Genomic DNA, 12,598 nt, shown 5'->3' with positions numbered 1-12,598 from the left:
AAACATAATTTTTAATATGGAGGGAGAAAGACTTTTGGGAAGTTACATGTTTTCCCTATATTTTCTAAATTGTTGAATATGACAAGATGGATAACGTGTCCAGTGCCTAGCCATGTGCCTATCCACGATAGAAACGCCAGTAGAGGCTCTCTCCTTGTATTCTATCTTTATGACAATAGTCCTTCATCATCAAGGAAGGGATTTCTGTTATGGTAGAAAGTTGTATCTCTGTGTCACATGCATCTGGCATAGTGACAGGACATAGACAACGCAAACATGTTTGTTGAATGACTGAATGACTGTTCTTGAACAAGACTCCATGCTGTCACTGTTGCCCTTGCTGAAACTCCCTACAAGACATGCCATTCCTCTTCCCATTCTTCTTTCCTCACCCCAAAGGGATGAGGAAAGACCTGAAATCCTTGAAAGCTCACAGAATATCAGAGTGGTCTTTTCCACTCTTTTTGCTGTCAGCATGAACCATACGTTTCCAGTAGTGATGAGAAATTATAACACTCTGTCCTTTGGTTAGATACCCTGCCCTTTACTCTCCACTGGATCTGGGGTGGATGGTGGGCCACAAGGAAGCTATATTTTGAGATTTTGTATCTTTATGTGGCAAAAAACCTGCTTCTGGCTTCACTTCTGGTTAATTCTTAATCAGACTAATACAACAAACTGTCTATTAATTACAGAGCTGCTTTATTGCTTCGAAAGATAGGTAGAATAAGTTCATTTGTCACAGCAAAGTGCCATGAATTCATAATCTGATTAAACCGGAATATGAAGAAATCATAAATTTAATCTACTCTGTCACTTTCTTCTAATTAAACTATGAAAGTAAGGCTACAATTTTGCAAATCAATTAGATTGTTTATGAAGATCTCTATACCTACCATTCATAAATTAAAAGTGCTTTCTCAAAAAATGAAGTAATTTAGACTAGTTTCTATTTTCAAACACACTAACCACCTTTCTTTGGAGGTGTGTCCTTTGGGTAGGTCACCTGGCAAATGTGATTTTACCACTGTATATACACGACTGAAAATCTACCCCTGAATCTGGCATTTTTATGGGAGGAATGTGTTTTTCTATTAGTTTCTGAGTAAGTTCTATTTCCTAGTTGCTTTTAGACCACCGATTATGAAAGATGTTTTCTATCAGCAAAATGAGCGTGTGTGTGTGTGAATAGAGACCTTTTGGGTCTTCTCAATAGAATCTTCCACAAGAGATACAACTCTATAAACCTTAAGATACTTATTAACCATGTTGTTGATTATCTGAGATAGTTTCAATCCCATTTACTTTGTATAAAGCAGACAATACTGCATAGTGTATAAATGCCCCCATTCTGGGACGATAAGTGCTATAAAAATGAGACACTGACAAAGCAATTGTTATTTAAAATAGCAAAGTATAAACACAAGACATAAAACTCAGTGGAAGCAACAATATAGGAGTTGTTGAACCAAATCAGATTAATAGTCCATCTAATTTGATTCTTGTTTTCAGCACTGACCAATACTTGATGCACTGGAAATTAAACAAAATTTATGCACCTACTCAATTGTGCATTGTTACTTCCGAAAGGAAAATTCTTCCTGGGCCTTGCAGGTGATTAACTTACACCCTGAAGCATGAGATTTTATTATCTTTAAATCACGATCTGGGCTTACAGAGCTGCAAATTTTATGTTAACAGTCATAAAATAATCCATCCCATTTTCAAATTCAGACCCAGTATTTGTCTCAATAGCTCACCGTGGCATGAGTTCTGTAAGTTATTTCAAACAAAGGAAATCATTTCTCTTGAATTTATTATCCTTCAGTTGTACTTAATGTTGTGATTCTTTGGTATTGGCCATGGCAACAGGGAATTTTCCCAATTTGACTCAATCTTATCCTCCACTGTACATTTTCTAAAAAAGCTTCTATTGTCCCCTGTAACTTTTGGCACCACAGCTTAAGGTACAAATAGTCTCTTATCTGATGTGTGACCTTAGAGTCACGTCTCTGATTACTCTTAACTAACTAGAACATATTCATTCAACTGTTGTCTCCTTCCAGGTTGGCACTTCTTTTTTTTCTTTTTTCTTTTTAAATTTATTGATTTATTTTCAGAGAGAGAGAGAGGAAGGCCAGAGAAGGAATCTCAAGCAGACTCCCCACTGAGCGCAGAGCCCAACCTGCTTGATCTCACGACCCAAGATCATGACCTGAACCAAAATCAAGACTCGGATGCTTAACCGACTGAGCCTCCCAGGCGCCTCCGAGGTTGGCATTTCTAAGAAGCTGTATGCATATTTCAATAATGCTGCTTTTACTTGGGATATTTGGGAATTTCCCTACTGGAATTCTCTTTAGAGCCTGTGAGACCCTGTTTAACATATCCTCAGACAACTCTTTGTCTTTTGATGGTGAATTTGATTTTTGGAAACAGCTAATCGTCCCTTGAAGCCAGGTTTGCGGGTTAGATGTGGGTGATGTTTGGGAAAAAGAATGAGGTGTGAAAACAATGTAACAAGATTGATTTTCTAATGTGGCTCATAAACTTTTCCTGACTGCAGTTCTAAAAGAGGAGTTTCAAAAATCTTTTGAATTCTGGGAGCAATAATAAAATAAGTTTGTAGCCTCCCGAAGTGACTATTTTGAATGCAACACTCATTTTGGGAATATAAATTCTTGTCTTTGTGGTAAAGTGAAACTAGTTCCAATTGCTTTAAAGTTATACTTTCTTTTTCAGCATAATAATTTAGACTCAAGTCTAGGAATTCTTGACTCTATGGAAAACTATATATCCTTCCCTTCAGCTTTGTTTAATAGCCCAACCCCAATTATCCTAAATGATATGTTCAAGCCAGGGGGCTCTAGCCTTCATAATAGTACATACTCTTCATCCTTGGACTATTCTTACTCTCTAACAGCTCATAGAGACCATTTATTTCAATGAGGAAAGCTGTTTAGATGAGGTTTTTCAAATATCCTGATCATTTCTTATCTTTATAAAAGGATGTATCTATGAAGCAAGTTTTTCTTATTTTAATGTCACTTTTAAAATTCCTTTATATCAAAGCACTCAGTGGTTGAGCATCTGTCTTTGGATCAGGTTGTGATCCCAGGGTCCTAGGATTGAGTCCCATATCAGGTTCCCTGCAGGGAGCCTGCTTCTCCCTCTGCCTATGTCTCTGACTTTCTCTCTGTGTCTCTCATGAATAAATAAACAAAATCTTTTTAAAAAATTCTTTTATATCAAAGCAGACTTGAAGACAAGTTGAAAATATGAGCCAGCTAAATTTTCTATCACACACAAACTGTTTACACGTACCAACAACATAAAAAATAAAGTTGACAATAACACTAGTGGTAATAATAATAATGATAATAAATAGCTGGTATTTATTAAACACTTCCTGTGTTCAAGATCCTGACTCATGGAATTTGGACAGTGTTTCTTATTTTATCCTCACGGAAACTCTGTGATGTAGGTCCTATTGTCTTCTCTGTTTAACAAATGAGTAAGTTAGAGACCTCAAGCAGCTGAATAATTTGTATGAAGAAATGGAAGTTAGGAAGAGGGAAACCTGAATTTGAACCCAGATCCACCTGGCCCCAGGGCTTGTGGACTTCATTCCACTCTGAGAACTCTCGGTGTGATGTTGGTGGCATGTTAAGTAAGATTGGGCATGTCCTCATGGATGGGCCATAGACAGTTGTTGGTGGCACTTTAAAGGCCTTTTAATAGACTTTCCTTGATGCCCTATGCCTTAGAGATCTTTGCCAATCCTTATTTATAAACCTTTGCTTCCTGCTTTTAAATTTCTCTATGGAAAGAAGTTGCATACCCAGTGAATCCAAGAGTTTAATAATGTCCTGTTCAGATCAAATTCCTCCAGTTTGAGATGGTGTCTTTTTCTTGCTTTAGAGTCAGGAGCACAGGTAACCACAGTCCTAGGGCCAAAGCCTGTCATGGGCTTGAATGTGCCTGAGTCTGTTTTTCAGACTTAGGAATGTCAAATTCTCTCTTCTCAGCTACTACCTTCTGCCCTTTGTTTCTGTCACTTTTGTGGCTTTTTCTTCTGAAATTTCTTCAATTTCTCCCTTTAAATTATAGAGCCAAAGATGGCATAAATTATTCCAGGGTATGACCAGTGTCGTATTTGCCTACTCTGTGTTCCTATTCATGAACTCTTAGATTCCAATGTGCCCACAGAGCATAGTCTCAGAGCAGTCTCCTCAGCTGCTGGGGTCTGTCACTGGCTCTATGGGACCAGGTGATGCAACTGCACGGTTGGAAAAGCAGTGTGTCCCAAACACTCTGCAGGCCCCAGATTCCTCTGAGTGTCTCTGGCCAGCCCTTGGTAATGGGGAATAGGGAGTCACAGTGGGGGTGTGTGTGTGCGCGAGATTTGGAAAGCTCTACGCCTTCTACTCCTACTTTATTCCCCACCATTAAGTCAGGGCAGCTTTAGTCTTAGCTGTCTAATACGTAACAGTTGGCATACAATTTATTGGGGGATAACTACAATTTTATTGTAGTTCTAGAGATATAAATATTTGACAGTCACTCAGGATAGAAAAAAGCCTATAAGCTTTCGAGCAAGATGGCAAAGAGTTTGAGTCCTGTCTGCCACTTCTGCCACTGCCAGCCTCTCCGTTCTGTGGGCGAATACTTGATCTCTCTGCCTGGAGACCATCTAGAGAATGGGCTAAGTCTTATTTTGTAGGGTTGTTATGATAATGATGAGTAGGGATACATGGAAAATGCCATGCACAGTGTGTGACACACAAGCTACTCTGTAGCAAAATACTATTTGTATTTGTTATTATTATTGGAAACAATTCAGTATCTTGCCGAGAATGTGTCAGGGTTGTCATTTTGAAGTATGAAGGTTAGAATATTTATTTGCTATCACTGAGTGTTTTTATTTTTGGTAGATGTCAGTTTTATTCAGACCTGGAGTCACGTTAATTAATATGCTGGATTCCATGGTACATAGTACATCTAAGAGGGAATGTCACTAATTGAGAGGCGCATCGCTAATCCTATGACTCAGTTTCATAGGTGGAGCTAATGTTCACTGGCTGTTTCTATTTTTGATTATGTTCCCCAAGAAGCAGCTAATTTTAGCAGATAGTCTTTTCAAGCTTTTCAAGGACTGTGACACACTTTCCTTTGATCTGTACTCCTCTTTGTGCTCTCAGCACCTACGCTTGTGCCTGACACGGAGCAGGTGTTGTGCAGCCCCGGGTGGGATGCCGAGCATGGCCTGGAGTGGAAGCAGCAAGAAGTTGCAGACTTGACACGGCTGGAAATTAGCAAGGGGAGGATCTATTGGTCTAGGGGAGCAGAGCCCTATTTGGCGAAGTGACTGCACTGCATAGAGACTACCAAAATATGTAGCTCTGGAGGCGTAAATAATATTTGCCCACAGGAACTTAGGAAAATAGACATGGTACTTTGGTTAATACAGTATGTAATAGACATCAATGACCTTAGAAGTGAGAATGTCAATGCTCTGCCATAACTTGTGCAACAGGAGGTGTTTTTTTTTTTTTTTTTTTTTTTTTTTTTAGCAGGAGGTGTTTTAAGGAAGCAGGTCAAGTACACTGCTTGGCCCCCACGAGCAGCAAGGCCCAGCACAGGGGTTGAGGATGGTGTAGGTCAACTCCGGGCTCGGGCACTTGTTACCTGTGTGTTATTTTTCCTCTTTAGTGAAATGTTTATAATCAAGCTTGCTTTGCAGGATAAGGTGTGGGAATTGAGGGAACCTATGCACATAAAGTGATCTTTTAAAAATATAAATCCAGAGCACCTGGGTGGCTCAGTAGGTTGAACATCTGACTCTTGGTTTTGGTTCAGGTCATGGTCTCAGGGTCGTGAGATGGAGCCTCTCACTGGGCTCCGTGCTCAGTGTGGGGTTTGCTTGAACCTCTCCCTCCCCCTCTGCTCCACTTTCTCTCTCTCAAGTAAATAAAGTAAAATCTAATAAAATAAAAATATAAATATAAATCCTATTACCCATCCTCTACTGAAACCCACCCAATGGTTTCCTCTGTATAAGAGGAATCCAGCTACTTTCAATGCCCTGCAAGGTCTTGCTGGTGATTTGGCTCTCGAGCATCTTCCCAGCTTCACCTCAAACCATGCTCCCTTTCTTTACTCAGCTCCAGCCACTTCTGACTTCAGGGAGTCATTTCTGTCTTTGGAGGCTTTGCACTTGCTATACCTATGGTGTGATCAGCTCTCCCTCCTCTAGGCTCCCTCTGTGTCTTGCAAGCTCCTTGCCTTCCTTCGGCTCTCAGCTCTGAGGTCACCTCCTCAAAGAGCACTTTGCAGACCACCCTATTAGATCCTTTTCTTTCTTTCTTTCTTTCTTTCTTTCTTTCTTTCTTTCTTTCTTTCTTTCTTTCTTTCTTTCTTTCTTTCTTTCTTTCTTTCTTTTTCTTCTTCTTCTTTCTTTCTTTCTTTCTTTCTTTTTTTTTTTTTTTTACCTTTTAAATGCTTACATTCTCAAAGATCTTGGTCATATATTAGTTTATGTGTTCATTCTTGGTCTTCCCGACAAAACGGAAGCTTCTTAAATTTCAAGGGCATATCTGCTTATTCTCCATGGGACATATGTGCCTATTCTCCACTGTGTCCTCTGAGCCTAGCACAGTGTTCAGCACAGACCACATGCTTGGGGAAATTTGTCAAATGAATACATGAATAGTGGATGGAGAAAAAAAGCAGAGCATGGCTGGTACACTGTGGTTACCTGGAATTGTAACTATTATTATCATGTAGCCTTTTATGATTGTACCTTTACATCTTTTCGAATAGGGAAATAATTTATAATACACAAAAAACCTGTAACATTGAAAAAGTGTATGTGTGAATATGAATGCCTATTATTTTCCTTGTCACTATTTAAAATGGAAAAGAAATGGATTTTTTACATAAGTGTCTGTGTACAATGGAAAGGTAGGTTGGTAAATTTTCTGTATGTGCCTGCAAGGTTATATTGTGAATATACACTCACGTACAACATCAGAGGGCCATTTTTCTAACCTGGAGAGGGTATTTGCAATTTTCCTTCAATTTGTATACACATAATAGATAGTTGTACATAAATAGACATTCAACAGTTCCAGCAAAATTCCTACTGCCAAAGAGAAAAAAAAAGTCAGAGTAAGCTGTAAAAAAAGTGCTTGGTTTTTTAAATGTAGAAATGGCAATTCACAGCATTTATATAAATTGCCGTATACTGAGGGTTGCAACTCTGAGAATGAACAGTGAGAAAAGTTGCAGCGAAGAGCAAATCTGAGGACACTTGTTTTGAAAGTAAAGGCTTAGTCAGTATTATAACATTCTGGCAATCTGCATAACATGAACCAGAGTGCTTTGTATTGGGGAGACTTTATGTATTGATTTTCTCATATATAAAATGTTCTGACTACACTTCTATTTAAAATGCTCAAAAAAGAAACTTATCTTAGATGAAATAAGGAGAACTCATTTTTTTAAAAAAAATCCCTCTTACATTTGGGGCACCTTAATCTAAATAATACCAACATGGCTATTTAACCCAAAGGCTGAATAGATGTAATAATTTGTAACTCTTTTTTTTGTTATTGGATCTAATATCTTTTACTTCATGTTTTTGCTAAAATTTCACATGCATTCTGTGAATTCTTAAATATACAGAAATGAGAGATAGTATCAGCTGAAAATAAAAATATTTTCAAAAGGAGTTAGATAAACTAGAAAAGTATGAGATCCATAGTGAGATAGTATAGGAGAGCTGGAAATTTTAAGGTTAAATAATAAATAGTAAGTTTCCCCACCATGTCATACCTTAAAAATGGAACACAAAGTTGCATTAGACCAATAGTGAAAAGAAATTTCTCATACATTTGTATTTTGTGTTCTCTTTTGTTTTCTGCATCAATATATTCAGTGTATATTTTCCCTGATAGAAAACTCATTTATAGAATTACTTGAGAGTTGTTGGAAGAGGAATGGATATTTCTGGATGAAAGAGGAAACAGTTTTTGTGGGTGAATGGAATGAAGTCCAGAGCCACAAGCTACTCTGAGCCAAGTAATAGTCAAATTTGGACGTGATTGGATATCCTGTCAAGTGCTTACAGAATCAGCTCTGTCTCTCTGAGGTTGCCTCCCTAAGCAATCTGTAAAGGGAACTCTATCTTTCATAATCTGAGACCAAAGAGAGACAACCCTTGAGTATTTATCACAGAAAGGACTAGTGTTTAAGATATACATTCTAAAGCATAAAATATTTTTAAGTGGTGTTTTCATTTCAAATGAAATGCTGTGATTTTTTTGGGAGTGGGTGGGGGCAGGCTTACAACCTAATGCTGCTGTCATGAGGCAGTTGGCTTCTTCTCAGCTAAAGGCTGATGGGATGGGGTGTGGGGCAGGGGGCAAGGGGAAATTTAAGGGGAGGATATGGAGAAATAGAAGGTTGGCTCAGGATTAAGAATGTACTGTGACTAACCCACAAAACCAATAATCCACAGGTGGATGATATTTCACAGAAGGCCCAGAGGATGTCATTCTGGACTTAAGGTATGAACAAATATTTCCAAAATGTATACCTTAGTTTAGGATTTACTTTCTTTTTCAACAAGAAGATAGTGCAGAGATGCTAAAGTGATCTTTTATGCTTTTAAATGACCATTGTAGGCTTCAATAAGATGGCCACGCTCCATCCCAGTATTGCACAATTGCACGTTACCTTGGATACAAGGCTGGCTCTGTATGCTGCTAGTTGCTTCAGGTACTCCTTCTTTGCAGCCTCGGTTTTCTTTTTATAGACCTATAACAACAACAAAGAGTCTTAAATTAGAAAGTGCATCTGCTTTTGTTTCCAGAGAAGTACACTGTGGAATGATAATTGTGCGCGCACACGTGCATGCGCGCACATGCAATTATATCGTATAATAATATATATCTCCCCAAAGATTATGTTTTCTTACTGAAACAGATTTCTAAGAGGTATGGCAATAGACTAGATAAGAAGAAGATTAACAATAGTAAAATTTTCCATTTACATTAAGCATATGAAAGGATTTATCTGGGTTACTTTGAGAGTGGAGGTAGTTGGCTTAGAAAGATACTATTGATGAAGGTTCCCAGGGAAACCACAAGCAGATAAAGAAGTCATTCATATTTATATAATGGGCAGATAATTCTACAGTGCATTAAATTCTTGGTATATATGTTCCATGCTAGGCATAAAAACAAGGACAGGATTCAAAGATGACCAATTATGTTCGAAAAGTAAATCAAAGGAACAGTGACAAAGTTTGCAGGTTCATCACTATTTTAACATTTTGAGCCTTGAAGTCCTATTTTCAAAAACTCAGGAATCAGCTATGACAGTCAAAGACACATTTGGGAGTGGAATGGGGACCCTGAGTGGCCGAGGACTGCACTCATGCCATGCCGTGTAGCCTGCTCTGGTCATGCCCTTTCCAACGAAGGCATTGGATGACATGGATCTGTGGACACCTCATTGTGAAAAGGTACAAATGTTCTGAAATGAATTTCGTTTTACAGAAGCTTTTCATTTTTCAGAGGGAATCATCTTGAAAATAAAAGTAAAATCATCCTAAATTGAGCAAAAGTACTGAAAAATGACTTGCTGGTATGCTAAAGGTCACATCGCTAAGTTAAACAGAAAGGAGTCATTAGAGTCGAAAATGAAAGATTAGCAAAGTGAACACACATGGCTGTCGGCTACCATTAAGTTGATTCTTTCAAGGCTTTAGAGTCTGTTTTTGGCAATCTTTTGAAATCAGCCCTCAAGAATAAAATATTTTTCACCATTTACTGTGTAAATGGAAATGTATTTTCATCAATACAACTATTTTAAATTCCCCACATCTTGAATTTGACAGCAGGGAATGAGGCTTGGCTAATATTTTGTAATGCTGAGCTCAAAAATAGACACAGATCAGTATTGAAAAGTGGCTTTAGAATTAGTGTAGTTAAATATAAATTATGTCTAAAGACCAAATATCTGCCCAAGTCGGCAGCAGAGGTCAATTTACGGTTTCTAATGCCAAAGGTGGTTTGCTGAGCCTGGTCCACAACTGGGAGATTCGAGATGTGAGAGATTATTGACTCATGAATATATTAATTAGCAGAACATTTTACTTAAGGTAAGCAAATGACTAACCTTGTCAATAAAATTATATAAGACACTATGAAATGAATTTGTTAATTGGTTTCCCAATTTTGGGAGGTCTTCAGCCTAGATTCTATCTATATTTTGATAAAATAAAAGGCAATCATAATAAGACAATTAAGAATTCATACAATATTATTATAAACCATTGTGCCAGCTTTACTAAATATAAAAACAAAGAAACTTAAAAGAAGTTTGTTAGTAAAGAGCCAATAAATTCCTTGTTTCAAGTATTCTGAATTCGCTGAGCTAATTATTGGAAGTCAAATTCGGATTTTTTTTGGGGGGGGAAATTGACATGTGGAAACAAATACAACAAATGCCTTTGAATAATAATGGTCTGTGTATATATTACATGCCTTGGTTCAGCCACAGTCAGAAACACAGAGCTCTCCTGCTTCTTATTGATTTCTTTTTTCCTTGAGAGACAGATTTCTGTTTATAGTTCTCCTTTCAACCTCTTCTCCAAGACATAATTTATAATTAATGATCTTAAGCTGACAATGTTTACATATACTTTTAATACCTTAAAACTGTTTTTGAGAGGGTTTTCTCCCCACACAGAGAGATGCTATTTAGGACTTTGAAGCAAATATTTAGTAAATATATCTTCGATGGTAACACGCATTTGTACACTGGAAACATTTCTAACATGTTTTTATTAAAAGGCTACTCCAGGTGACCCCCAGACAGCTAAAAAGGGTTCATTTAACTTCCAAAGGCAGATATAACAGAGTTTGGTCTAGAGTGTTGACCAAAGCAACATATTCTAAGTAGCAGTAGATAAGATGGTGGTGTCAGATGGCCTGATTAGAGCATCTGCCATCTTTCTAGCATTTGGTTTCCAACCGAAACAGCAAGTGTTACTCCAGTGCTATCCCTTTGCTGGGCTCCCAGGAGTTAACATCACACAAAGTGTTAACTTTCCTGAAAGTTGTTGATTAACAACCACTGGAGAAAGGTGGCTAACTCAATATGTTTCGGGCTGGATATGTGCCCCCTGATTTCAGTCTGGGATCGATGTTGTTACAGGATACCTGACTAGCATTCAGAGTGCCCTGTTTTCTAGAAATGGCTCCCTATTGCCTATTGATGATCGGCTATGTGGGATCATCACAGAAGTGCCTACATACCACTTTAGAAAAGAGTAAACTCATCATGCCATATTACGCGGATTGATGGGTCTGCTCTTTCCTGCATAGCTGCAGATGTTCAGAGGGAAGATTCAAAGGGTGGTCATTTCAAGAGGTATATATATCTCTGTAATTGCGGTTAAAGGGGAGTAGCCCAGAGTGAAATTAAAATCTGAGGGGGTTTCTCTGATGGTAACTTAGACCTTCACCTTTGAGAACTACCTAATGGCTCCAATATTATATACTGTGTATGTCTTGCTCATGCTACCATCTAAAATTGCACATGGATGCTTTCTGGATTCTATAGTTGATGGCCATGTCTGAGGAGAGGCTCAAATGTATGAGAGAATGATAAAACCTGTGAGGATTCCACATGCAGGTGAAGTAGGAAACCCTTACTTTAGAACAGTTATTTAAAAATGGTCAGGAAGGAGTTCCTCAAAAATATTTCCAAGCATCTATTCACGGATGGAGAGTCTCCTACTTGCAGAAACCGAAGATGACGCTGACGGTGTTTGGCTACGAACAAGCTCTGCAATGATCAGACCTTCTAATCTAGAAGGATGGGTCTGATTTATGTCAAAGTTAAGTTTGGGAAAGAAACGGTCTCTCTCTCAGGGAAAGACAAATATTTTAAAGATATGTGGTTCGTACAGTAAATATTAGTACTCAGTCGAGCTACAAAATGGCTTCCAAATGGTCTACAGCTGTTTGAAATAAAGTGCAAAGTTGGCCAGATGAGGATTTAAAAATCATAATACATCATTTATCATTTTCTCCAGCTCATCCAAACACTTTTGAATTCATCCTGTCCTGACTTAGTTATATGCTGTGGTTTGTTATTCTAAGAAAGCTACCATATCCTATCTAAGGACTGCATCTTAGTGGTTAAACTAAAACATATATAACGGCTAATCTAAAACATACGAAGATCGACATCAAATAGCAATTCTAGAGGATCCAAATCCTGTTCATCTAATCTGGTGATTCACTGAATCATTTTTGAAATGCACTAAATACCAGCATGGACACATGTTTTTATAGGCTGTTAATCCCTAATTAAAATCAGCAGTTCAATATCAGTGACTATGATAAACTCAAATAGAAAAAGAAGTCTAACATAACCTGTCTTTTTTTTCTTTTTTTTACGTTCTGCTCCTTCCCCAAACAAACCATCCATCTAACTCATACAAAAAAGGAAAATCTTATAAATACCATTTAATTCCTTCTTCCTTCCTTCTTTTCTGCTCTGGCCCTCAGTTAATCTCTAT

General features: G+C 37.9%; 1 protein-coding gene across 1 annotated transcript in view; it reads right to left on the bottom strand.

Annotated features, from left to right (window-relative positions):
* The window catches only part of TOX (thymocyte selection associated high mobility group box), a 299,355-nt gene that overhangs the window by 13,959 nt on the left and 272,798 nt on the right, over positions 1–12,598 (bottom strand). Inside the window, exon 6 of the mRNA XM_055318438.1 lies at positions 8,740–8,820. Coding sequence (XP_055174413.1) covers positions 8,740–8,820 — 81 coding nt within the window. The remainder of the gene's footprint in view (positions 1–8,739; positions 8,821–12,598) is intronic.

This window comes from Nyctereutes procyonoides, unplaced genomic scaffold (genome assembly GCF_905146905.1).
Source record: "Nyctereutes procyonoides isolate TBG_1078 unplaced genomic scaffold, NYPRO_anot_genome, whole genome shotgun sequence".
Classification (NCBI taxonomy): domain Eukaryota; kingdom Metazoa; phylum Chordata; class Mammalia; order Carnivora; family Canidae; genus Nyctereutes; species Nyctereutes procyonoides.
Note: the sequence above shows the minus strand (reverse complement) of the source record. Positions and strands in the feature narration are given on the sequence as shown.